Source organism: Pelodiscus sinensis, chromosome 2 (genome assembly GCF_049634645.1).
Source record: "Pelodiscus sinensis isolate JC-2024 chromosome 2, ASM4963464v1, whole genome shotgun sequence".
Classification (NCBI taxonomy): domain Eukaryota; kingdom Metazoa; phylum Chordata; order Testudines; family Trionychidae; genus Pelodiscus; species Pelodiscus sinensis.
The window spans coordinates 35,386,855-35,411,817 of NC_134712.1; the positions used below are offsets into that span (position 1 = coordinate 35,386,855).

At 39.6% G+C, this 24,963-nt stretch overlaps 1 protein-coding gene across 2 annotated transcripts in view; it reads left to right on the plus strand.

Annotated features, from left to right (window-relative positions):
- Positions 1–23,880, plus strand: part of PABPC1 (poly(A) binding protein cytoplasmic 1) — a 29,353-nt gene extending 5,473 nt beyond the window's left edge. Inside the window, exons 2-15 of one of the 2 annotated variants that reach the window (XM_006122414.2) lie at positions 1,664–1,857; positions 1,956–2,071; positions 3,686–3,816; positions 6,240–6,334; positions 10,621–10,758; positions 10,853–10,948; positions 11,895–12,167; positions 12,464–12,554; positions 13,002–13,112; positions 14,488–14,642; positions 15,360–15,444; positions 15,688–15,818; positions 15,937–16,032; positions 23,443–23,880. In XM_006122414.2, coding sequence (XP_006122476.1) covers positions 1,664–1,857; positions 1,956–2,071; positions 3,686–3,816; positions 6,240–6,334; positions 10,621–10,758; positions 10,853–10,948; positions 11,895–12,167; positions 12,464–12,554; positions 13,002–13,112; positions 14,488–14,642; positions 15,360–15,444; positions 15,688–15,818; positions 15,937–16,029 — 1,709 coding nt within the window. In that variant the 3' untranslated portion in view covers positions 16,030–16,032; positions 23,443–23,880. Of the gene's footprint in view, positions 1–1,663; positions 1,858–1,955; positions 2,072–3,685; positions 3,826–6,239; positions 6,335–10,620; positions 10,759–10,852; positions 10,949–11,894; positions 12,168–12,463; positions 12,555–13,001; positions 13,113–14,487; positions 14,643–15,359; positions 15,445–15,687; positions 15,819–15,936; positions 16,033–23,442 lie in introns of both variants that reach the window. The other variant, XM_006122413.2, reaches the window with a different exon arrangement.
- Positions 23,881–24,963: the final 1,083 nt, after the last annotated feature.

Consider the following 24,963-nt stretch of genomic DNA (forward strand, 5'->3'; position numbering starts at 1 on the left):
TAACTTCACTTTTTCATATATGTCTGATTTGTAGTCATGTTTTTGCTAGGAATTGCCATCCCATGGCCATGTAAAAATACTTTTAAAAGGTGCAAATGTCAAATAAAATGACATAAGGAATCCCAATCCTCCAAAAAAGTTGGACCTGGGCCTTTACTGGATAAGTTGCTCCACAGGAGTCGTTAAAAACTAACACATTATTTTATATAATATGTAGTGTTGTAGCCATGTTGGTCCCAATATATTAGACCAGGTGGGTAAGTAATATCTTTTATTGGATCTTCCGTTGGTATGTAAGGTGAGTTCTTGCCTTTACACAGAGCTACTGCTCCTCAGGTCTGGGAGATATAGTACACTTGTGTAAATGTAAAAGCTTGAAAGCTTGTCTCTCCAAGCAGAAGTTGGGCCTGTGAAAGACATTATGTACCCACCTTCTCTCCATTATTTTATATTTCTGTTTTAATACTTGATACTTTATGCATCTTGTACATTTTCTAAAACATTCTTGCTTTTATATATAGAAACTGTTGTCTGGAAAAGTGTGGCAAAATGTTTCCTTATATCCATTTTGAAGTACAAATAATATTTCTTTGCTAATTAAATACTTGCCACATTCATTCACTGTGTTCACTTTTAATATTTGAATAGAATATAAGCTCAGCAAAACCAGTATGTCCTAGTCTTGCTTTTTCATCCCCATCCCTTTTGGATCCCCCTTCCATGCTTCACACCATCTTAATAACCATATTGCTCTGAGGGTTGTATTGGACTTGCACAGGAACTAGAGTAGTAGTTCCCAAACTTGTGGGTTGGAACCCATTTTTAAAAGGGTTGCCAGGGCTGGCATTAGATTTTCTGGCATCTGGGACTGAAGCTGAAGCTCAAAGGCTTCGGTTCTGGGTGGGTGGAGGGGTTCATAGCCCTCCCCCTCCCCATCCTGGGGCTGAAGCCCTGAGTTTCCAGCCCAGGGCAGCAGGGCTCAGTCTTTGGTTCTGCCTGTCCCACCTGGGGTGGCAGGGCTCAGGCTTCAGGCCCATCCTTAGGTTATATAGTAATTTTTGTTATCAGCAGGGGATTGGGTATAATGAAGTTTGAGAACCCCTGAACTTGATGTAGGACAAGTCTACCCAAGAAACTGCTGGCATAGTAATGTTAGAGGTGGGTTTTTTTAAACAACTTTTTATACCAGTAAAAGCCCTGATACTATTAGTTTTATCAGCGTAAAAGAGCTTTTGCTGTTGTAACTTGCTTCATGCAGAGCTGGCATCAGTTATATTGGCAAAAGTGCTTTTTTTGCTGGTATAATATATATCTGCATATGAGGGTTTGCTGTTGTAGGTATGCCAGCAATTGATACATTGTGATCCTTGCTCTTCCATACTATATCTTGAGCACAGAATGTCTACAGTGCTTACTACTCTTGCTAGCCCAGAAATAAAGAAAATCATACCACTTTGCAATCCAATCTTTTTTTTCTCTTCGATAAAAATGTTCATTTTATGAACATCTAATGTTCATTTACTATCCATACTTAACTTAAATCTTTGAACAAAAATGTAATGGCTAAAATTTTGCAAAGAATTAATGAACTTCAAGTGGGAGCTAGTGTGTTGCTAAACATAAATAGTTTAGTATTTCCTACTAACTTTTGTGTCTCTTCCAGCTGAACGAGCTTTGGATACTATGAACTTTGATGTCATTAAAGGCAAGCCAGTGCGCATCATGTGGTCTCAGCGTGATCCATCTCTACGCAAAAGTGGTGTTGGAAACATCTTCATCAAGAATTTGGACAAATCAATTGATAATAAAGCTTTGTATGATACATTTTCTGCTTTTGGAAATATCCTCTCCTGTAAGGTGAGCAGAAAGTAACAAATGTGCCCAGTGATTTGATATTAGAAGCCACAAAATATACTGAAGCTGTTTCTACAAGTTGTCATTTTTTTCTTTCATAGGTGGTATGTGATGAAAATGGGTCCAAAGGCTATGGATTTGTACATTTTGAGACACAGGAAGCAGCAGAAAGAGCTATTGAAAAAATGAACGGTATGCTGCTTAATGATCGCAAAGTGTAAGTACATAATTACATACTCGGGGCTCTCAAGACTGAGATTCAGCCTAAAGTAGATTACTTCTTGAAGTTATCTACAAAAGGCAGATTTTTGTAAATACATTGCTATTTTTAAAATGATTTTAAAATCTAATGCAGTTGTACTGTAAATACATTCTTCAGAATATGTAATCAATATGAAGACAAACTGATCTTGAAGTCTTTAAAGTCCAATTTATGGAGTTAAAATAATGTTGCACCCGGTTTATAGCTGAATGTAGTGGAGTTGGAAACTAGGATCTGTTACTATTCCTTAGCCTTCTAATCACATTAGAATAAAATTGAATCAATAAAGTTTTCAGAACAATAATACTTGATTCCCACTGCAGGTATTATCAAAAACTGACACGACAACTTTTGTTTGACTCCTAGATTCCTGTTTCTTAGTCTACTGGAAGTTTGAATGTGTTAAACAAATGATTTCTTAAGACATTGTAATGAGCCCTCTTCCAAACCTTTGTACTTGTAAAACCAAGCATGGCTGTTGTGTAACAGTCTTTTCTGCAACAAGCTAAAGTTGGTAATGGTTTGGTAAATTGTGATCATAGAAAATCAACATTCTATTTTTTGTTCTATCTTCATTTATACATCAAGAAGTAGGAGTGTGGCAGCAGCGAGGAAGAGTCTAACTTAGTGGTCTGTAAGAGTCTATATCTTAGTGGTCTGTGCTCTATAAAAGGTTACAATGGGAGGTTCTTCCCAGTAGTTTTATACCATGATTTTAGCTGAATGGAGGCACTTAATAGTTGGTGCTTTTTAGCTATAGCGTCATCTGTACATATTTTTTTTAACTGACAACATAGTTCTAGCAGGTTAACCACTTTAAAAACCTGTACTTTAAACACAGTTTATTGTATCATACAAGTTACATTTGCTTTAAACTTCTATTTAAAGAATCATAGAATCTGGCTATCAAAATGAGCAACATACCAGGCATCATCAACATTAAAGTCCAAGTGCAATTACAAATCAAGACAAGGCAATGTTGAGTCACTTTAGATTACAGAGACGTGTTGATTGAGATGTGGGTTTGCAAGATGAGTAATTTTAAAATAGAATTGAAGAGACTAGAAGACTGGTACAAAAATTGAAACTCGTAGCATTTGTGATTGTACTGAATTGTTCTAAGAGACAACAAAGTCTGTGCTGAAAGCACATTCCTTCTCTGGTGTTGGGAACAGTGAGGTCAGTTTCTCATTAGCTTTTGGCATTGGCCAATGCAAGAGCAAGCCAAATCGATACTACTTTACTCAGAAGGATGAACGCTATATGAGGCTTCTGTCAAGAGGAAAGTTGGGATTTTAGTGAGTAATCACATCAAGTCTTGATAAGATTTCCATGGAAAGGGGGATTTAAATAGTAAAGAACAGTGTAATTGCTTCTCTTGTGTAGTTGTAACTTAAACATTTTATCTGGGATTTTAATGTCTATGGTTATATTTATCAACACCATGTTCAAGAAATAACCTGTGGCTTGAATCTTTGGCCATGTGCTGATATAGGCAGTTTAGGGAAAACTTTAGACATGAATAGGTTTATTTTAACCCCAAGAGTCACCTTGGTTTCCTGTAACCAGATTTGTTGGAAGGTTTAAATCCCGTAAAGAACGAGAAGCAGAACTTGGAGCAAGAGCAAAGGAGTTCACCAATGTTTACATCAAGAATTTTGGAGAAGACATGGATGATGAAAGACTTAAGGAACTCTTTGGCAAGTTTGGTAATGTATTAATTTTTCCACATTGTTTATGTAACTAGAAGATAATCTTTGGCTGGCACGTAACAACCTTTTAAATATAGTGTTCAGGCCTTTGTATAGACAACTAAAATGCGTGTATGCTGAACAGTTAGTTGTCAGTTCAGTATTCAGCTCCAGAGAAATGAAAAATTAATATCTACTAAATAATTTCAATTGTCCAAGGAAGTACATACGAGAACCAAGATATCAGAAAGGTCCCCCTCTAATTAAAAACAGGACATTACATTTGAATAGTACATATACTTTTTTTTGAGGATCTTGGAGTTAAAAATGAAATGAGGAATTGAGCCTCTTAGGTTTGCTATGGCCATTGAATAGCAGGTCTTTGAAAAGACATTTGTAAATGAATGATGTATTTGTTACTTCTCCATTGCTGGACAGGGTACAGTCATTGCAGTCTTCCCTCTGTTAGAGGGTCTTCTCCTATTCCACACAATTGTTTGCTTTGCTTCTGAATGAAGGATGGAAATATAGAAAACTTAAGCTATCGGCAATATCAGTATCAAATATTAAATTTAATCTTGCATAATAATTTTGTTAATGCCTAAAATCTGTACTGGTGTTGTCATTCATGACCTAGTAATTCATATTGCATGACATCACTATTGATGTTAGTGCTGTTAAAACTTTGGTAAGTGTTTTTTTTTCCCAAACATGTTACTATGCCTGCCAAGCCATCCTCTATTTAGATTTGTGGTGAATACTGGTAATTCAGCAAATTATATGGAGGAAAGAGTCTAGTGTACAAAACTTGAAATTCTAGTTCTGATTCATATGGATCATTGGGAACTTTTAATTCCAGATGTTACCTGAGGTAATTTGCTAGTGTTATGTTTGAAGAAGTATTTCATAATTCATATGCATGCTTGATGACTAATGGCCTTTTAGTTAGTATATGATGCCAGCTGTCTCATTTATAAAAGGGTGGAGTGAAGTAAATTCCAGGCTCTAAAAGTGCTCTAGTGGGCATAGACCCATCTGCCCATTCCTGCAAGCAGATTTGCAAGGCTTATGAATTTAGCTGGATTTTCGTGAGGCTAGCAAAAAAGGCGTGTCCTTGATAGAAACGCCATTCCTATGCTAAATTTAAGTCCTTCAAAGCACAGGACACTAACACTTTCAAAGGAAAAGTCACCAGGATTTTTTAATGTGGACAAACTGTATTTTCCCCTAACCATGTTCTCTGAAGTGGCTGGACAGTTTGTCTGGAATTTTCTGGAAAAATTGAGCCTGACACAATGTGTAGAACCTTTCAGCCGAAATTGATTTTGCAAAATAAGAACATCTTAGAAGTATTAGGCAATCTTTAGATGGGGCTATCAGCCCCGCTCATGCATTTGTATAGAAGCAAATAAAATATAGGGTTATGTCACTTAAACTCATCAAGGGGGAAGCTTCATTTGTTCATCCGGTCAACTTCAGTGAAGAGGACCAAGTCCCAACTGTTAAGCTTCTGAATACAAGTTACTTATTTCTTAGAGGCTCTGAACTTCAGTTGCCATCTGTAGGATTTGTGGATGCTCATACTTGTGAAAATCAGGCTTAACTTGAGGCAACTGACAGTTTTAGCCAAGAGTCTTTTTTACATGGTTCTTATATAAAGGCATTTCTAGGGACTGAGGATGGCAGATAGCAGCACACTTGGGGCATTCTTCAGAATGGGATTGTGATACCATAGCATCAGTGATAACCAAGCTTTAGTTAGACACAGAGTAATATAAATTAGTTCCAGTCCTGAAGAGTTTAAATCTGTCCTTTCGTTTACAAAGCACTGAGCAACTTTGTGGACACTGTAAAACTTACGAGAAGGTGGGTTGGAAGCTGGATGTTTATGGAAAACCTATATTTTTGAAGTGGTATGTAAGGGTGTGTCTAGACTACCTAGTTTTGTCGACAAAAGTGGACTTTTGTCGACAAAACAATACCAGCGTCTACACTACCGCGGAGTTCTGTCGACATAACGTCGACAGAACTCCGTGGTTTTGTCGATGCTGGTATACCTCATTTTACGAGGCAAAACACCTTCTGTCGACAGACTTCTGTCGACAGAAGGTGTTATTGCCTGTAACGTTGCGTCCAGACTACGGAGTTCTGTCGACAAAGCGGCTTGCTTTGTCGACAGAACTCCATGTGTCTGGATGCAAATTGTCGACGGAAGTTTTGTCGACAGTATCTGTCGACAAAACTTCCGTCGACAAAACGCGGTAGTCTAGACGTACCCTAAGATACTTTAACATAATGGTGGTGTGAATAGAACACATTACTAATTCTGTAGTTTTTTAGGGTATAGCTTCTTGCAAGTATTACTGAGTTACCACCAAACAGAAGGGTATAATAGAACATACTTGTAAAATATATTGTATACTTTTTTTCAGGGCCTGCCTTAAGTGTGAAAGTTATGACTGATGAGAGTGGAAAATCCAAAGGCTTTGGCTTTGTTAGCTTTGAAAGACATGAAGATGCCCAGAAAGTAAGCTTGATACAGGAATTTTTTTCTTATATACACCATTCAGGGAAACTGTTAAGTTTAAGTCTGAATATAAACTTTTTTGCATTCTATGGAGCCTTTCAAATTTTTATTGATTTTATTTTTATAAGATGTGAAGAAACAGGAGAGAAATCTGCCAGTTTAATTGGATGCTAGTGTTTTTTATTTGATTTACTTTGAGCACACTTTGAAAATGGACGTTTGAAGAATATTGCTAAGTTTTCTGCTTCTCCCAGAAATGGTCCTGGTGTAGAAATAATAAAATGGCAGTGGACATTTTGCATCAGGAACAAATTCAACACACACAAGCCAAATCAGAACAATTTAATGGAGTTTTCATTTTCACAAGCCAGTTCCCCCAGTTGTCACCAGCATAACTGTGCACACAATATATTAGAATAAATTTCACCTTGTAAATATAGAAGTGACGTTTAGGTTTGCATATTTTTCTAGTCTAAGTGTACTTAAACTTCTTTGTTCTAAAGGACAAATGCATTTTAATGTTGATAAATGCAAGGTGTAATGCATATTGGAAAACATGATCCCAACTATACCTACAAAGTGATGGGGACTATATTAGCTATTATCACTCAAGAGATCTTGGAGTTATTGTGGATGGTTTTGAAAACATCCACTCAGCATGCAGTAGCAGTCAAAAAAGCAAACAAATAAGCAATCATAGTGAATAAAACTATCTTATTGCCTCTGTATAAATCCATGGTACGCTCACATTTTGAATACTGCATACAGATGTGGTTGCCTCATCTCAAAGATATCTGGGCATTGGAAAGTTCAGAAAAGGGCAACAAAATGATTAGGAGTTTGGAATGGCTGCCATAAGAAGAGAAATTTTAGAAGACTGGGATTTCTCATCTTAGAAAAGAGACTAAGGGGTGAGGGGATATGGTAAAGGTCTATAAAAGCATGACTGGTGTGGAGAAAGTGAATAAGAAAGTTATTTACTTGTTCCCATAACATAAGAACTAGGGGTCGTCTAATTAAATTAATAGGTAGCAGGTTTAAAACAAAAGGAAGTATTTCTTCACTCAACACAGTCAACCTGTGGGATTCTTTGCCACAGAATGTAGTGAAGGCCAGGACCTTGACAGGTTTCAAAAACCAACTAAATTAATTCATGGAGGATAAGTCCATCAATGCTTATTAGCCAGAATAAGTAACAATGGTGTCCATTGTCTCTGTTTGTCAGAAGCTGGGAATACGCGATATGGGATGGAATCACTTGATTTACCTTTAGGGATCATAGAACCATAGAGCTGGAAGAGACCTGAGAACGTCATCAAGTCCAGCCCCCTGCTCTAGGCCAATCCCAAATAAATCAACCCAGCCAGGGCTTTGTCAAGCTGAGACTTAAATACCTCTAGGGATGGAGACTCCACTACTTCCCTAGGTAACCTATTCCAGTGCTTCACTACCCTCCTGGTGAAATAGTTTTTCCTAATATCCAACCTGGACCTTTCCCACCACAACTTGAGACCACTGCTCCTTGTTCTGCCATCTGTCGCTACTGAGAACAGCCTTTCTCCATCCTCTTTGGAACCTCCCTTCAGGAAGTTGAAGGCTGCTATCGAATCCCCCCTTGCTCTTTGCTTCTGCAGACTAAACAGACCCAGCTCCCTCAGCCTCTCCTCGTAGGTCATATGCTCCAGCCCCCTAATCATTTTGGTTGCCCTCCGCTGGACCCTCTCAATGCATCCACGTCCTTTTTGTAGTGGGGGGCTCAGAACTGGACACACTACTCCAGATGTGGCCTCACCAGAGCTGAATAAAGGGGAATAATGACATCTCTCGATCTGCTGGCAATGCTCCTCTTAATGCAACCTAATATGCCATTAGCCTTCTTGGCTACAAGGGCACACTGTGTTGACTCATATCCAGCTTCTCATCCACCGTAACCCCCAGGTCCTTTTCTGCAGAACTACTACTTAACCGGTTGGTCCCCGGTCTGTAACAGTGCTTGGGATTCTTCCATCCCAAGTGCAGGACTCTGCACTTGTCCTTCTTGAACCTCATCAGATTTCTTGTGGTCCAATCCTCCAATTTGTCTGTCACTCTGGACCCTATCTCTGCCCTCAAGCTATCTACCTCTCCCCCTAGCTTAGTGTCATCCGCAAACTTGCTGAGGGTGCAATCCATCACCTCATCCAGGTCATTAATAAAGATATTGAACAAAACCGGTCCTAGAACCAATCCTTGGGGCACTCCGCTAGAAACCGACCACCATCCTGACATCGAGCCATTAATCACTACCCACTGGGCCTGGCCTTCTAGCCATCTTACTGTCCATTTATCCAATCCACATTCCCTTAACTTGATGGCAAGAATATTGTGGGAGACCGTATCAAAAGCCTTGCTAAAGTCAAAGTATATCACATCCACTGACTTTCCCACGTCCACAGAGCCAGTTAACCTAATCATAGAAGCTAATCAGTTTGGTCAGGCACGATTTTCCCTTTTCAGGATGTCAGTGTATAGACAGCTACACGATTATCCAGTAAGCCTTGGTTTATCGATTAATCCCTTCAACTATATGCATTCCCCCCTTCCCCTTACTGCCCCTGTAGGAGGCAGCAAGAAGGGGGGGGGGGGCAATGGTAGGGCCATGGAGCTGGCTTAAAAGCCATCTCCATGCTAGTATTGGCTCCCATCTGCCCCCTTTACCCTCTGCCTCTGAGGCAGCAGCTCAGGGGTGTGGTGGATCCAGTACCCGTGGATCTGGTGCACCAGCTCCTGGCTTCCCTCCCCCCGCTGCCTCTGATACAGAGGCTGCAGTGCAGGGTGGCAGGGGACTCTGGGAGTGCACTGGATGCCGGGCCCCGCCTCTGGAGACTATCAAAAAGTCATGTAATGGCTAAAATTTGATGTGGTTACACAACTATTCAGTTACACACTATCTAACTTCCCTAATTACCTGTTCTGTTTGTTCCGTCTTGTAGGGATGTGAAGGACTAGTCGCTTCCCCCCCCTTCTTGCTGACCCTGGGCTCCATGTGGCACTACTGCTTTGAAATGCGATGGGGAGTACGGGGGACAGCTGGGGACTGTTTGAGTCCCCTGCTGGGGCTGATGCTACACTGCAAAGGCAGAGGCACCCTTATCAACTAATCAAATAGTTGATGCAAATTGCATCGGCTATTCGATTAGCCAATTAATCTACATTTAACATCTGTACACTCTGGGGCACTTAACATTGGCCACTGTCATTGGTCTGACCCAGTGTGGTGTTTGTTATATATGTATTGCATTCTTGTGGAAAATGAGAATGTGTACTTTAGTACGTATAATGCATTTGCACAAATGTAGCTAAGTAATCCTAGTATATTGGGTAAATACCCGTTAAAAACAGCTTTAATTGTTGGAGGTACACAAACTGTTACATCTGTTTCTGTATTTTAATTAAGCAAAGGTCAGAGCTAAAGCTTTCACACTGTTGGGATACACTGTAAATTCAAAGCCTTAGAGTTGAGGATTGTCTACTAGAGTGCTCTTAGCAATGCTTGTAGTCTTAAATTCAAATTATCCTATTTTTGAAGTGTTTAAAAGATGCAGGAGGAGGAAAGGTAAATTAAGTATATGGATGATGTCAAAAGCACAAAGTGAACACATTTTGGGGGAAGTTTAAATAACAGTAATTTTGTGTGTGTGTAAATGCTATTGTGGCAGATGTTGCTGTAGTTCTAAACATTTGACCCATTTCTAAGAGATGGGCTAGGCTGAATGAAGAATTCTTCTATCAACCTGGTATTGTCTACACCTGAGTGTAGGGTCAGCTTAACTATGTCACAGGGCATGAATTTTTTCACAACTCTAAATGATGCTACTAGATTGACAATTTAAAAAGTAGATCAGCCCTGAGTTAGAGCCATGAATGTGGCATGGGTTCTTGATATGTATTCTCTGCAAGAGTTGGTTCTCAGAAGAATTGAGAGGATATCTTTAATGATCTTTTCAGTGTATTTAACTGTACAAACAGGGAGTGTTTACTTCTGTCCCCTTTTGATTTTTCTGTAGGCCATATATTATCCAGGAAATAAACTTGTACATATCATCTTATAGTTCTTAAATGCAGTATGACCCAAGATGTTTTAGAGATGGTTTTGTTTGAATTAATCATTCTGCATCTGTTTCTTGGGGCAGTAGGTGGGGAAAATATTTAGTTTTCATTGAACTTGTAAACTTAAACTGCATTAGTTGGTGGCTGAAAAAGTTAATGTACTATGAGCATTGGTGACCTTTTATTTATTTATGAAGGCTGTGGATGAGATGAATGGAAAGGAGCTCAATGGAAAGCAAATTTATGTTGGCCGTGCTCAGAAAAAAGTGGAACGACAAACAGAGCTCAAGCGCAAATTTGAACAAATGAAGCAGGATAGGATCACCAGATACCAGGTTATATTTTAAAATTGAATGAAAGTTTTATTTTATGATTAATCTTTTTCAATTAAGCAATTGTTTTTTCTAAAGGTAGTTTTATTTTTTTTAGGGTGTAAACCTTTATGTGAAAAATCTTGATGATGGAATTGATGATGAGCGTCTGCGAAAAGAATTCTCCCCCTTTGGTACAATCACTAGTGCAAAGGTAAAGTTAACATTTTAAACTTAAATTGCGTTTTACAATGTGTTGTGTGAAAGGAGGACAATGGTGGTTTGTCACCCAAGACACGAGTTGCATTCTTATATTATTGCCAGCTGAAAAGAATTGAAGAAGTTGGAGAGATGATTTTAACTACCTATAAATCCAGTCGTCATTAAATTTTGAGTACTGATTCTTACAGAACTTTTTTAAAACATATTCATCTTGTATTTTTGTATGTAGGGATATGTAATAGCTTATAACACATGCACTTTAAGAATTTCACTCTACAGTACCTTTTTAAACCTTAAAACAATCATTTTCCTGGGCATCATGTTCTTGGTAAGAACCACTTGCATAAGTACTTCTTTATTTTTTCCATATATCTTTAACCATAGAAACTCAGACCAATCAACTATGGAAAAACTCCAGACATCTCAATCCATATCTGGGATGGATGGATGCCAACCTTACTATTAATAAAGAAATCTTTTTCAATGTAATGGCTCATTCATACTGCTCCTCACTAATAGACGAGAAGTGACAACTGTTGCTAGAGGACAGTCTTGTATCCAATAAACTAGCTACGGAAGAAAAAAATAAAATTCTTTCTGTGCCATTCACAGCCCTGACACAGGAGCTGGCAGGTGCATTGTATGCAGAGCAACTGATCAAAAGTGCTTTTTTAAATTGTTTTCCTCAGTTCAGAGCTGGAGTAGATGATTTTAACTTGTAGAAAATGTGTAAGGTTAGCTCAGGATTTTGAGATGTTGCCTGTTAGTCAAATTGATTTAGATTTTTTTTCTTGCTAGCAGAAGTCAGCAGTGACAGGGTGTATTATGTCTCAAATCTAAGCAGTATACTTTATATTATACCTTCCACTTGCAGAATTCAATTCTTATTTGTACCTAATTCTGTATCCTTTAAAAAACTGTCTTGTATTTATTGGCAGGTCATGATGGAAGGTGGCCGCAGTAAAGGGTTTGGGTTTGTATGCTTTTCGTCACCAGAAGAAGCAACCAAAGCTGTCACAGAAATGAATGGTAGAATTGTGGCTACCAAACCCCTATATGTAGCTCTAGCCCAACGTAAAGAAGAGCGCCAGGCTCACCTCACCAACCAGTATATGCAGAGAATGGCAAGTGTGAGAGCAGTACCTAATCCTGTAATCAACCCTTACCAACCAGCACCGCCTTCAGGTTACTTCATGGCAGCTCTCCCACCGGTATGTGTAGAAAATAATTGCATATTCTATACCATGGATAGAATCTGTTTATATTTAGCAGTAAATTGATTTATTCTAACATTAGTATGTTACATTTATAAAAATGATGGTTTTGCTGTTACATACTGAAGAGTATGAAAATGCCTAAATTTCTGGATGGAACAATACTTTATATTTCGTAAATCAGGATTTCCGGAGATGTATGAATTAAGAACACTTACAGAAGTACTTAGAAATGCTGGGGGGAGCAGATACATCAAGATTAATAAATAGCTGTCACTTTATTTTTTTGACAGACTCAGAACCGTGCTGCATATTATCCAACTAGCCAAATTGCTCAACTCAGACCAAGTCCTCGCTGGACTGCTCAGGGTGCCCGACCTCATCGTAAGATTCCTCTTAACTTTATAAATAAACATGGAACATTTATTGTCTAGCAAAGGCTAATTATGTAGCTCTCAAAGTTTGGTGGTCATTACATGTAATTGGTAGAAAAGTAATACACTAGTTCTGTCTCCTGTTGCAGATGTTTGCCAGGAAACCTAATTTAAGGTCCTTTTCTTTTTAAATGTAACTCATGAGACTTTTTATAATGACCTAGATTTTATTTAGCAGCCATTACAAATTGTCATTGGGTTGAATTCCAGCGCACGCACGTGCATTTCCTTCCCTTCCTCCCCCAAAAAACCCTTAGATTGCGGAATTTTCCTTTTCTACCCTTATCTGTAATATTAGTTGTAAATGCCATGTGAGGATGGCAGAGGGGAAAGACTGTCTCTTTGCACACATCTTATAATAATAATAAAACTTAAACTCTCATTGTTTTAAATGCAGCATTCCAGAATATGCCTGGTGCTATCCGCCCAGCAGCTCCCAGACCACCATTTAGTACCATGAGACCAGCTTCTTCCCAGGTTCCACGAGTCATGTCAACACAACGAGTTGGTGAGTTTCAGGTTAAGAAATGCATCGTCCTTCATCAGAGTGCACCACTGTCCACCTTTAACTATGTAACTTATTTTTGGACACAATTCATATACTCTGCTAATGTTGAATGATATTTCAGATACCTTTTTGAAGCTGAGTAGAGCAGAGGCGACACCCTGCCCTAGCTAGCTTTGAAGTTTCGTACCTCTTAATGGGTAGCTAACGTGTTAGCCCAGTGTGTATAAGGGAATTTGAGTATAAGGGCTCTGCCCCCGCTCCCTCCCCCCGCCCCACACCAGACTTTTCTCTTCAGTTTGTGGTGATTTCATTCTTCCCAGTATTTCCCTCCCATGTCAGATTATTGTCCTCCTACTCCTTTACTGTGATTTCTCTATCACCTACTCCTCTCCCTTGGACCCGCTTCCTGCTTAGGAATATGCCCTGCCAAGGCTGCTCATTTGAGGATGACCCAATGTCTCTAAGGGAGGGCTATCTGTTTAATCCTTCTCACGTAGCCTATGTTTTTCAATTCTTTTGCTTACAACTATGAGAAAATGTTGCTCAATGCAACATCAATTTAACTCACTAGATCTGTGGTGTCCAGCATGCTATCAACATGTGGCTATTTGGCCAGTTAAGTGTGGCTAGTTTGCTATAGTAGTAGCCACTATAGTGGCTACTGCTTCATAATTGATTGGACATCATGGCATTAGATTAACATTGACTAGGAGTTGCTGTGGCCCACATCTCATTGATATTACATAAGTGGCCTCTTCCTCCCATTTGAATCTGTACCGTTCCCGTGGTAACTACAGCAGTGGATTATGTGGAAGAATACCATTGAAAGAGCATTTATTTTTAGCTCTTAACACATTGTTGCAGTTGAGAACAAGGAGTGCCAGTATCACATGTCATTACTGTCTGGAGATCAGCAGCATGTAGTACAGGCCAAGTTCCGGGGACAACTGTTACATAAGGAGAAGAACATTCAAATGTTTTAGTCTGCTGTATATTAGTAACATAAAGTGATTTTCAGAATAATTTAACTGGCAAAGTGTTTTAATTGAAAAAAGTTACTTTTAACTATGATTGGGGTAAGATGAAATTCAAGTCAGCATGTTTAATCCAAGGTAGATGTTCCCTCCATGATGCTTTTTATAGTGTTTAAAGAAAAAGTAATTAGTAAAATGAGGGGGGAAAAAAATCATGCTTTTGGTTTTGCACTCACAAGTTAACCATTGGCGTTATTTACTAACCTTGCGATAATCAAATATAATACAATACTAAAATAGATATTCAATATAGTCCTAATGCTGTGCCCATTCATTTACTTATACAAAATATAAGCTTAATGAAAGTTGAATTGCTGATGTATAAATATTAATCTTTCCAGCTAATACATCAACACAGACAATGGGTCCACGTCCTGCTGCAGCTGCTGCTGCAGCCACTCCTGCTGTACGTGCAGTTCCACAGTATAAATATGCTGCAGGTGTTCGTAATCCTCAACAACATCTTAACACACAACCACAGGTTGCTATGCAGCAGGTATGTAGTCTTGCTTTTGGTAGCCAAGTGATGTTTTTGCTGAGGAAACACTTCCCCCTCCCCCCCCAATCTGTATCATAATTGTAAACGGTTTGCCTTCACCACTGAGGCCATTAAAGCCACAGTCTGAGGCTTTATTTTCACAAATGTAAAACATATTACACTTTTTTCCATTGTGATTATATGATGTATTTTCGAGGTTACTTATGTGGTTCAGATTTTTCTTGAGCTTCTACATAAGTTTTCCCACCACTGCACCAAAATGTAAGTACCAAATTGTCATAAAGTTTGCAAGCCTGGACTTTAAAATAAATGTCAAGCATTATTAAGGAGGGACATACCTTGTTCTACTTGTTTTGTACTACTCAAGTATCTGATGAACACTGTGGGCTTGAGCTTTGTTTAATATATTAATTATGCTCAGCAAGGGGTTGAGTCAACAGTAGTGTGCCTTGCAATATCACTCAACTTTTACTAGCCTCTGGATGAAAATTACTATCATTATTTCTAATTTGTCAAGTATGCAGGCATAATTATGTTGATGATTCTCTAGTCTGTTCATTCCCTCTGAAGCATGTGCCATTTGCCACTGTTTGAATACAGGATACTGGGGGTCTGATCCAGTATGGCCTTTTTAATGTTCTAAGTCGTGGAAGTATAAAATGTTTGAATGTTCCAGAATTTAACCTTGAAGTACAATGTTTTATTAAATTTTAGCCAGCTGTCCATGTGCAAGGTCAAGAACCCTTGACTGCTTCCATGTTGGCTTCTGCCCCTCCACAAGAACAAAAGCAGATGTTAGGTATGTACATTAGGTTCCTTTAATCTTATTTTTTGACTGATAACACTAGATTTTTATGGTCATTCATGAGTTACTTTTAAGAGTCGAATGGGTAGGATATGATGCTCCTTTTAATAATGTTGATGAATTGAGATATAAATTCAGATTACCTGGCAGATTTTACTGCCTATGTTTGGCATTGAGAGGCTAAATTAGCTTGTAATTAATCGCTATAACTGTAGAATTCTGATGGGTTTTTCCTAGGTGAACGGCTGTTTCCTCTAATTCAAGCGATGCATCCTACTCTGGCGGGTAAAATCACCGGTATGTTGTTGGAGATTGACAACTCTGAACTCCTTCATATGCTTGAGTCTCCTGAGTCTCTTCGTTCGAAGGTAGGTAGACTCCTAAAACCTCCTTTTGATTTTATATGTGTATTCTGTCAGCAGCTTCACTATCTTATTTATTGAAATTAAGTAAAGCATGTGGTAACAAATTATTTTATCCTATTAGGTTGATGAAGCTGTAGCTGTACTACAAGCCCACCAAGCTAAAGAGGCTGCTCAGAAAGCTGTTAACAACCCCACTGGGGTTCCAAGTGTTTAATATGTAAGTTTTCCTACAGAATACAATCTCAATTTTTCTCAACTAATCAAGGTGTTGTGCTGGAATTTTATTGTGTGTTTATTTAGTCAGGAATCTTTCAATGTGACCTACAGTGGCTAAAGTTGCTGTACTCCTAGAAATAAGTTCCTAACAAGTTGTTGTTAGCCTATCATGAGAGAGTTCAGGCAATAATAATTTGCGGGGGGGGAGAGAAACAACTAAACTACATTATAAAATAAAATTTACCTATTACTAGAACTATTTTAGATGCAGGACTTCACTAGACATTGTCCCTAATCCGTTGGCTCCTTATATATAAATGTGAGACTACTTGGAGATAGCTCCTGTGTAAGTTACAGTTCTATCATAAATTATTCATATACTTTATAAATACTTCAGAAACTTGAACTGCAGAGTTGCAGTGGGAGTAGCTCCTGGACCAGCGCCAGCCAGGACTGCTGCAGCTCTGCATTGTAAATGTAGCAAGAGCCATCCAGCTCTTACTACATATAAAATGCAGAGCCACAGCAATCTGTGAGCTTCTTCCACTGTGGCTCTGTATTACCCACCTTTTAACATCCTTAATCCACATCACATCAGTCGTCATAAAGCATTGGTCCCGGGTTTGACACCTCTTACTTGATGGGATTACAATTATCACAGCCTGCTTCCATTCTATTCAGCCTGGACCCATATTACAATGGACAGATGGATTCTGGAAATAATCTGTGTTATTCCCTTCCTATCTTTCCCTCCCACACTGCCCCTTTCCCTGTTCCTCTTCAGAGATCCTTTCCACAAGATGCTCTTGCAGCAGGAGATACACAACCTCCATCACAAGTCACCCTTGACACAGGAAATTTCTCAGTTTTCAATTTACGAGATCAACACTACCAATGTTGCATACTACTTTTTGGCCTAGTACTGGTAACATCCCCAAGAGTATTTTCAAAGATACTGTCAGTGGCAGTCACACACCTCGATCAGGAGTAATGATTTTTTCTAGATGACTAATAGTGAGCCGATCAATATAGCTAGCAACACTTAATACAAATTGCACAATCAGTTTATTCACTGCTCTGGGGTTTCAAATAAACAAGGGAAAAATCTTATCCCCCCCCAACTCAGCAATTAGAATGCCTAGGAACAACTCTGGACTGCATTCAGGGTCAAGCCAGGCTCCTGCACCACCAGTTCCAACCAGTCACTTCGCTGTCCATCATGAACAGCCCCACAGTTTCAGCCAGATAATGCCTTCAGTTTCCAGAGCATACATCAGCAACAGCTTATGTAGGGAAGCTGGCTAGGCTACATATGTATTATCTTCAAGGATGGCTATGCATATGCTTTCATCTGCATAGACACCATTTAGAGAAATCCCTCAGCCTTCCAAAAAGGCTCCCTAGAGTGGTGGTTATAACCACAAAACCTATGTGCAGGAGTGCCCTACAAGAACGCTCCTTGGGCTCGTCTACATTGGCCCCTTTTCCGGAAGGGGCATGGTAGTTTTTGAAATCGCAATAGGGAAATGCGCGGGGGATTTAAATATCCCCCGCGGCATTTAAATAAAAATGTCCGCCGCTTTTTTCCGGCTTTTCTAAAAGCCGGAAAAAAGCGGCGGACATTTTTATTTAAATGCCGCGGGGGATATTTAAATCCCCCGCACATTTCCCTATTGCGATTTCAAAAATTACCATGCCCCTTCCGGAAAAGGGGCCAATGTAGACGTAGCCGTTCAGTCATAATCACTGCAGGTGCATCCCTGGAGGGATGGAGTGCATACATTGACAACCATGTCATCCAGGAATGATTCTCCCCCCACCCCACCCCCAGGAAACATCCCATATCAAAGTGCTCAAGCTCTGGGAGGTCAGGCAAGTGTGTGAACACTTCCTCTTGCTGATCTGCAACAAATCGATAAATTCTTATGGACAGCATAGCATGTATGTTTTATATAAACCATCGAGGAGCAAGATCATATCACCTATGCAGAGAGGCCATGACCCTTTTGGTTTCATGCATAAACCAGGTGGACATTTCCACAGCCTACCTACCAGAGTATCAGAACACTATTGCAGATCCCCTAAGCAGTGGGAGATTCACTCATAGCTCACATGGCATGGGGCTTTCTAGAAATATTTATTCGTGAGGATAGAACAAGAAGTAATGGGCTTAAACTGCAGCAAGGGAGGTGTTTAGGTTGGATGTTAGGAAAAAGTTCCTAACTGTCAGGGTGGTTAAACACTGGAATATGTTGCCTAGGTGGTTGTGGAATCTCCATCTCTGGAGCTATTTAAGAGTAGGTTAGATAAATGTCTATCAAGGATGGTCTAGACAGTACTGGGTCCTGCCATGAGGGCAGGGGACTGGACTCCATGATCTCTCGAGGTCCCTTCCAGTCCTAGTATTCTATGATTCTGACATATCACGTCTCAAAATGCCTCAAATACTGCTCCAGAGCTGGCTTGGGACAAAATTTCAATGTCCTAATTAAGTGGACATACTCCTTCATGTACGCATTCCCTCCCATTCCATTTCTCAACAAAATCCTCCTAAAAGGCTCAAATAATTCTTATCGCACCTTTGTGGCCACAACATACATGGTTTCCTTACCTAGCTCAGCTGGCCATAGCTGCTTCTTTATGACCTCCAGACATTCCACATCGTCTCTCACAGGACTCAGGCCTGATATTCCATCTGAATATCCAGTGCCTGCATCTCAAAGCCTGGTTACTGAAGGGCATCAGATTTAACTTACGCAGAAGAGGTTAAGCAAGTGATCATGATGAAAACTAAACAGTAGATGCACATGCATACAAAAATGGCAGTGTTTTCAATTACAGGCTACAGAACACTATGCTCCCTAATTAGGTGCCTCTGCCCAAAGTTCTAAACTATTTACTTCCTTTTAAAAAGAAGAAACTTCTGAATGCTTATGTCAGAGTAATTTCTACTGCAATTTCCAGTGAGCATTCTTTCATGAATGGCCATGCAGTCTTTGCACTCCGAACTACAAACAATTTTTTTAAAGGACTGAACAATGTCTTTCCTCCTTTGATACAACCCCTTCATTGATGAGACCAGAATCTTTTTCTCATAACTCTGACAGGGAAATCTTTTGAACCTATAGCCATATGTTCATTGTTACATTTGTCAATGAAAGTTGCCTTCCTGGTTGCCATCATATTAATCAACCACTATACTTCCCTGTCTTTTATCCCAAACTGCACGAAGATGCCAATGCTGCTCATCTTCATAGAATCATAAGAGCTGGAAGAGACCTCAGGAGATAATCAAATCGAGCCCCCTGCCCAAAGCAGGACTAATCCCAGCCTATCTCAGTAGGCTGAGTGAGTTAAGTCTAACTTCAGTACCAGGCAAATTAGTCAAAACAATAGTAAAGAATAAAATTGTGAGGCGCGTAGAAGAACATAATTTGTTGGGCAAAAGTCAACATGGTTTCTGTAAAGGGAAATCATGTCTTACTAATCTATTGGGCTACGTGTACACTGGCCCCTTTTTCGGAAGGGGCATGCTAATTTTGAAAGTGGGAATAGGGAAATCCACGGGGGATTTAAATATCCCCCGCGGATTTAAGTAAACATGTCCGCCGCTTTTTTCCGGCTTTTCCCCAAGCCGGAAAAAAGCGTCTAGACTGGCCTGATCCTCCGGAATAAAGCCTTATTCCGGAGGATCTCTTATTCCTACTTTGAAGTAGGAAAAGCCGGAAAAAAGCGGACATGTTTATTTAAATCCCCCGCGGATTTCCCTATTCCCACTTTCAAAATTAGCATGCCCCTTCCGAAAAAGGGGCCAGTGTAGACGTAGCCTTAGAGTTCTTTGAAGGGATTAACAAACATGCAGACGAGGGGGATCCAGTAGATATAATATACTTAGATTTTCAGAAAACTTTTGACAAGGTCCCTCACCAAAGGCTCTTGTGTAAATTACATTGCCATAGGATAAGAGGATTGAGAACTGGTTAAAAGACAGGAAACACAGGGTAAGAATAAATGGTTAATTTTCAGAATGGAGAGGGGCAACTAGTGGTGTCCCCCAAGGGTCAGTCCTGGGACCAGTCCTGTTCAACTTACTCATAAATGATCTGGAGAAAGGGGTAAGCAGTGAGGTGGTAAAGTTTGCGGATGATACCAAACTGTTTAGGATAGTCAAGACAGAAGCAGACTGTGAGGGACTCCAGACAGATCTCTCCAAACTGAGTGAGTGGGCAACAAAATGACAAATGAAATTTAATGTGGATAAGTGTAAAGTAATGCACATTGGGAAAAATAACCCCAACTATATGTACAGTATGATGGGGGCTAAGTATGATGGGGGGCTAATTTGGCTATGACAAATCAGGAAAGAGATCTTGGAGTTATCGTGGATAGTTCTCTAAAAACTTCCACACAGTGTGCAGTGGCGTCAAAAAGGCAAATAGGATGCTAGGAATTATTAAGAAAGGGATAGAAAATAAGACACAGAATACCTTACTGCCCCTATATAAAACTATGGTACGCCCACATCGTGAATACTGTGTACAGATGTGGTCTCCTCACCTCAAAAAAGATATTTTGGCCTTGGAAAGGATTCAGAAAAGGGCAACTAAAATTATTAGGGGTTTGGAACGGGTCCCATAGGAAGAGAGGTTAAAGCGACTGGGACTTTTCAGTTTAGAAAAGAGGAGACCGGGGGGGGGTGGTGGAAGGGAATATGATAGAGGTATATAAAATCATGAGTGATGTGGAGAGGGCAAATAATGAAAAGTTATTTATTAATTTCTATAATAGAAGAACTAGAGGACACCAAATGAAGTTGATGGGTAGCAGGTTTAAAACTAATAAAAGAAAGTTCTTCACACAGCATGTAGTCAACCTGTGGAACTCCTTGCCAGAGGAGGCTGTGAAGGCTAAAACGATAAGAGTTTAAAGAGAAGCTAGATAATTTCATGGAGGTTAGGTCCATAAAAGGCTATTAGCCAGGGGATAGAAATGGTGTCCCTGGCCTCTGTCTGTCAGAGGCTGGAGAGGGATGGCAGGAGACAAATCGCTTGATCATTGTCTTCGATCCACCCTTTCTGGGGCACCTGGTGCTGGCCACTGTTGGCAGACAGGCTACTGGGCTAGATGGACCTATGGTCTGACCCAGTATGGCCATTCTTATGTTCTTATCTCCATCCTCTTTGGAACGTCCCTTCAGGAAGGAACCTCTCTTCATACTTTGGACGTTCGCGGAGCACTTGCGTTTTACCTAGAACAAACAAAACAGTTGAGACAATCTACTAGATTTTCTCTCTGTTGGCCTTTAGAACATTCTGCAAGTATCTCCAATCAGACTTTCTAAATGGATTGCCACATGCATCAAGCTACATTTCTCGTTGTCCCAGTTGCAGAAATAGGCAAAGCAGCCCTATGGGTTTCAATGCACATTTACCAAACATTACATATTAGATAAATATGCCACTTGGGGCACTCAACTTGGCCTACCATTGCTTTCTACAGCCCATACTAAACATCCTCAGCACCACCTTCCAGCTCCTTAGTGGCCTACAGTGGAGTGCCCACAGGGACACTCTTTGAAAGAGGCATTTGGTTACTCGCCCTATGCAGTAACTGATGTTCTTAGAGATGGTTGTCCTTGTGGGTGTTCCATGACCCTCTCACCTCCCTTCTGCTTTGGGGTCTTAATATTTCTCTATGGTAGAGAAGAAACAGAGGGACAGTTAATGATATGTGTGAGAGTGGCACCACAATATGCATGTCAGCAGCCAAAGCAGTACTAGTAACAATATCAGAGTATAGGCACAGGGTGCTAAAACACCTAAATGGAGCACCCACAGGAACAACCATTTCAAAGAACATCAGAAACTGCATAGGGTGAGTGTCTGCCTCTTTATGCATAGTAGCCAACATTTTTTAAAAATTGGGAATAGTTTACTCTTGGGGAAATTCTGCAGGAGCATGGGACACCATTTTGAGGGCGGGGAGATTGTCACCCCCTCCCCCCCACCCAAAAACAAAGGCAAGGCATGGGTGGGGGGGAGGATTACCCACCATTTCCCTTCCACCCCACCCTCCATTCCTGCAAGTGCAGCACTCCCAGCTGAAGGAGCTCCCAGTCTGGGCTCCACTGACTCTACAGGCAATCTCTGCCTCTTGGGTCCTAGTGCCAGTCATGCCAACTGATAATTACAATGCAGGTGGTCCAGTGTTTTGTCTAGAAAAACCACATTAACTGATATTGGGGTAGTGAATAGGTGTACTATTGGCCAAATCCAGACACTTTTGAATGGACCCTGAAATATTTTTATTTACATACCATTGTTATTGACTTTTTATTACTTTGTGGTGTTAGACCCTGACTGCACCTTGACCAAAAAATTTACACTTTGGCCAAAATAAAGTACCCCTATATAAGTTAACATCTTATAACTGCCTTCACTAAAAATGTCTTAGGGACATGCTTTTTAAAAATGAAAGTCTGAATTGTGATATAGGTCCCTAAAATGGGTTGGGGGAAGCAGAGACAGATTGCAAAACATCCAGTTTCATCATGATCTGTTATTTTTTGGGTGCAAATACAACAGTTGTATGCTAGATTTCAGTATAGCCTATCTAAGCAGCCAATTATTGCCTTTATTAGTTTGTGCCTAGATGAACGGAGAAAATGTGTGCATGCTACTTGAAAAGAAAATATTCTTGAAGTTCTAATTTTGACCCCCACTCAACATAAAACACCTGAAGCAAAAGGATAATTTGTGAGTGCTCTCCAGTAAATTTGCTCTTCCTTAATTTAGATAGTCTTGGAGCTTTACCGGGTACCAAATGTCTCTCTTCTGCTGTTAAAGGAGAATCAGATTTGATATCCAGCAAATTACTATAATTAAGAATTAGCATTTCTTGGAAAGATCCTTCACTACTACTATCACAATACTATTTATCAACATTTGTGCTGATTCTTGTCTCTCAATTTTTTGCCCATACTGTAATACTGTTTTTTAAGCTCCTTCGTGAATTACTATATGCTATTGGAAATAGCTATTAGGGGTTCTCCATTGCTGTAATTTAGTGCCTAGTAATAGTTGTCCCAGAATGAGACAATATAGTCTGGCATGAGTAGGGAGGACTTGCATTCAAACTATATTTATTTGAATTTCAATAACCCTATGGACCATGGCCCAATTGTGCTAAACTCTGTACAAAGATAGGAATTCTAATCTTAACTCTGCCTAGCAAGGACCTTTAAAAAAGGCGCAACTTCTCTGTACCTGTTTCTACATCTATACATTGTGAGGTTGATATGTGTATGAAGGTCTTTCAGATCATTGAATAGAAGATACTATGAAAGTACAAAATATTACTATAAGTTACTAATTGTGTTCACATTAAAAGCTGATATTATTCTTGTTTACAGAAATATCCGGGACTTCAAACTAGAACTTCGCTTCACCGAAGGAAAAAAAGCTAAACATGGAAAAATTATTAAATATTGAGAAAAAACATTGCAAAATATAAAATAAATAAAAAAAGGAAAGGAAACTTTGAAGCTTATGTACAGAGCAAATGCCAGGGCTAGCAAAACTAATGCTGGTCCTAGATTTACCTATTGATTTAAAACAAAAAAAATAGCAAAATAAAAAATACAAATTAATGTTTTATAAACCCGGGGGAAAAGAATTTTCAGCACAGTACAGAAATTTAAAGCATTCCTTTCTTTAATTTTGTAATTCTTTACTGTGGAAAAGCTCAGAATATCACCACTGTTTTAGTTAACAGTGAGAATTGATAGCTGAGCGAAGAAACGTAATTTGGATTATAAAATTCTTGCTTTAATAAAAATTCCTTAAACATGGATTTTTTTAAATACTCTTTCCTTTTTCTTGTCATGTTGGTATGTCTCAAGCTATGCTGATGTCACTCTAGAACAATGGTTCCCGAACTTTTCGGCATCACGCCCCCTTTCTGTTTTTTTGAGAAACCCTCATGCCCCCCTCCCAAAAAATAGCAGCAAAACTTGAGGTGGGATTGACGGGGGTGCATGTGGCTGGGTTGCCTTGTGCCCCCCCCCCCCCTGGAATTTTTTCACTCCCCCCAGTTTGGGTACCCAGTCTCTAGAATCTGAGATGGAATCCTAGTCAGTATAATACCCTTATGCAGTTTCCATATCAGATTAACCTCCATTTAGCCACCCACCTGTTGCTAGTAGTATAAACTCAAGTACTAAAAAAAGGAACTTAATAGTTGGATCCCCCATTGTAGTTTTCAGTTCTTAGTATCCTGCATTTGTGTTGTCTTCTTTGACTATTTATAGACAGGATTTTGTTTTGGAGTGAGCTATAGGAAGTAATTTAGTATATAGGACTACTGGAATTGGGTCTTACCCCCTTCAGCGAGGCGAAATGTTCCACCCTTTCCCATTTTGTGGAAGGAAACATGATCTGCATGCACCCTTTTGACTGGCTTTAAGAAAGTTGATTAACTCTGAAGCTTCAGGGGAAGCTTTTGTGGGCACAGCCCACATGTGAAAAAGTGAGCTGTGCCCGTGAAAGTTCATGATACCATCTACATGTTTCATTAGTCTATAAAGTGCTACCAGACCATTTGTTGTTTTTAACTCTAAAGGAGTTTCATCCACCATAGCTGAAGCAAGTACTTGAGTGTGTGGACCAGTCTAAACAAGAGAGATTCTCAAAATATATCCTAAAGGATGTGGAAGAATTAATGGGGATTCTGTAATTAACACCTGCAACTTTCCTCCACCAATAAAAAATGCTATGTAACTCACACTTGGATCATCTGAAAGTAATGCAGATATTTTATGCATTTAATTCATAAATGGACCAGATGACTTAAGAATCGGAACTGGTTTAAGCCTAATCATTGTCCACAATTACTGAACAGTTTATTCACTTAGATATTTCTAGAGCAGAACACA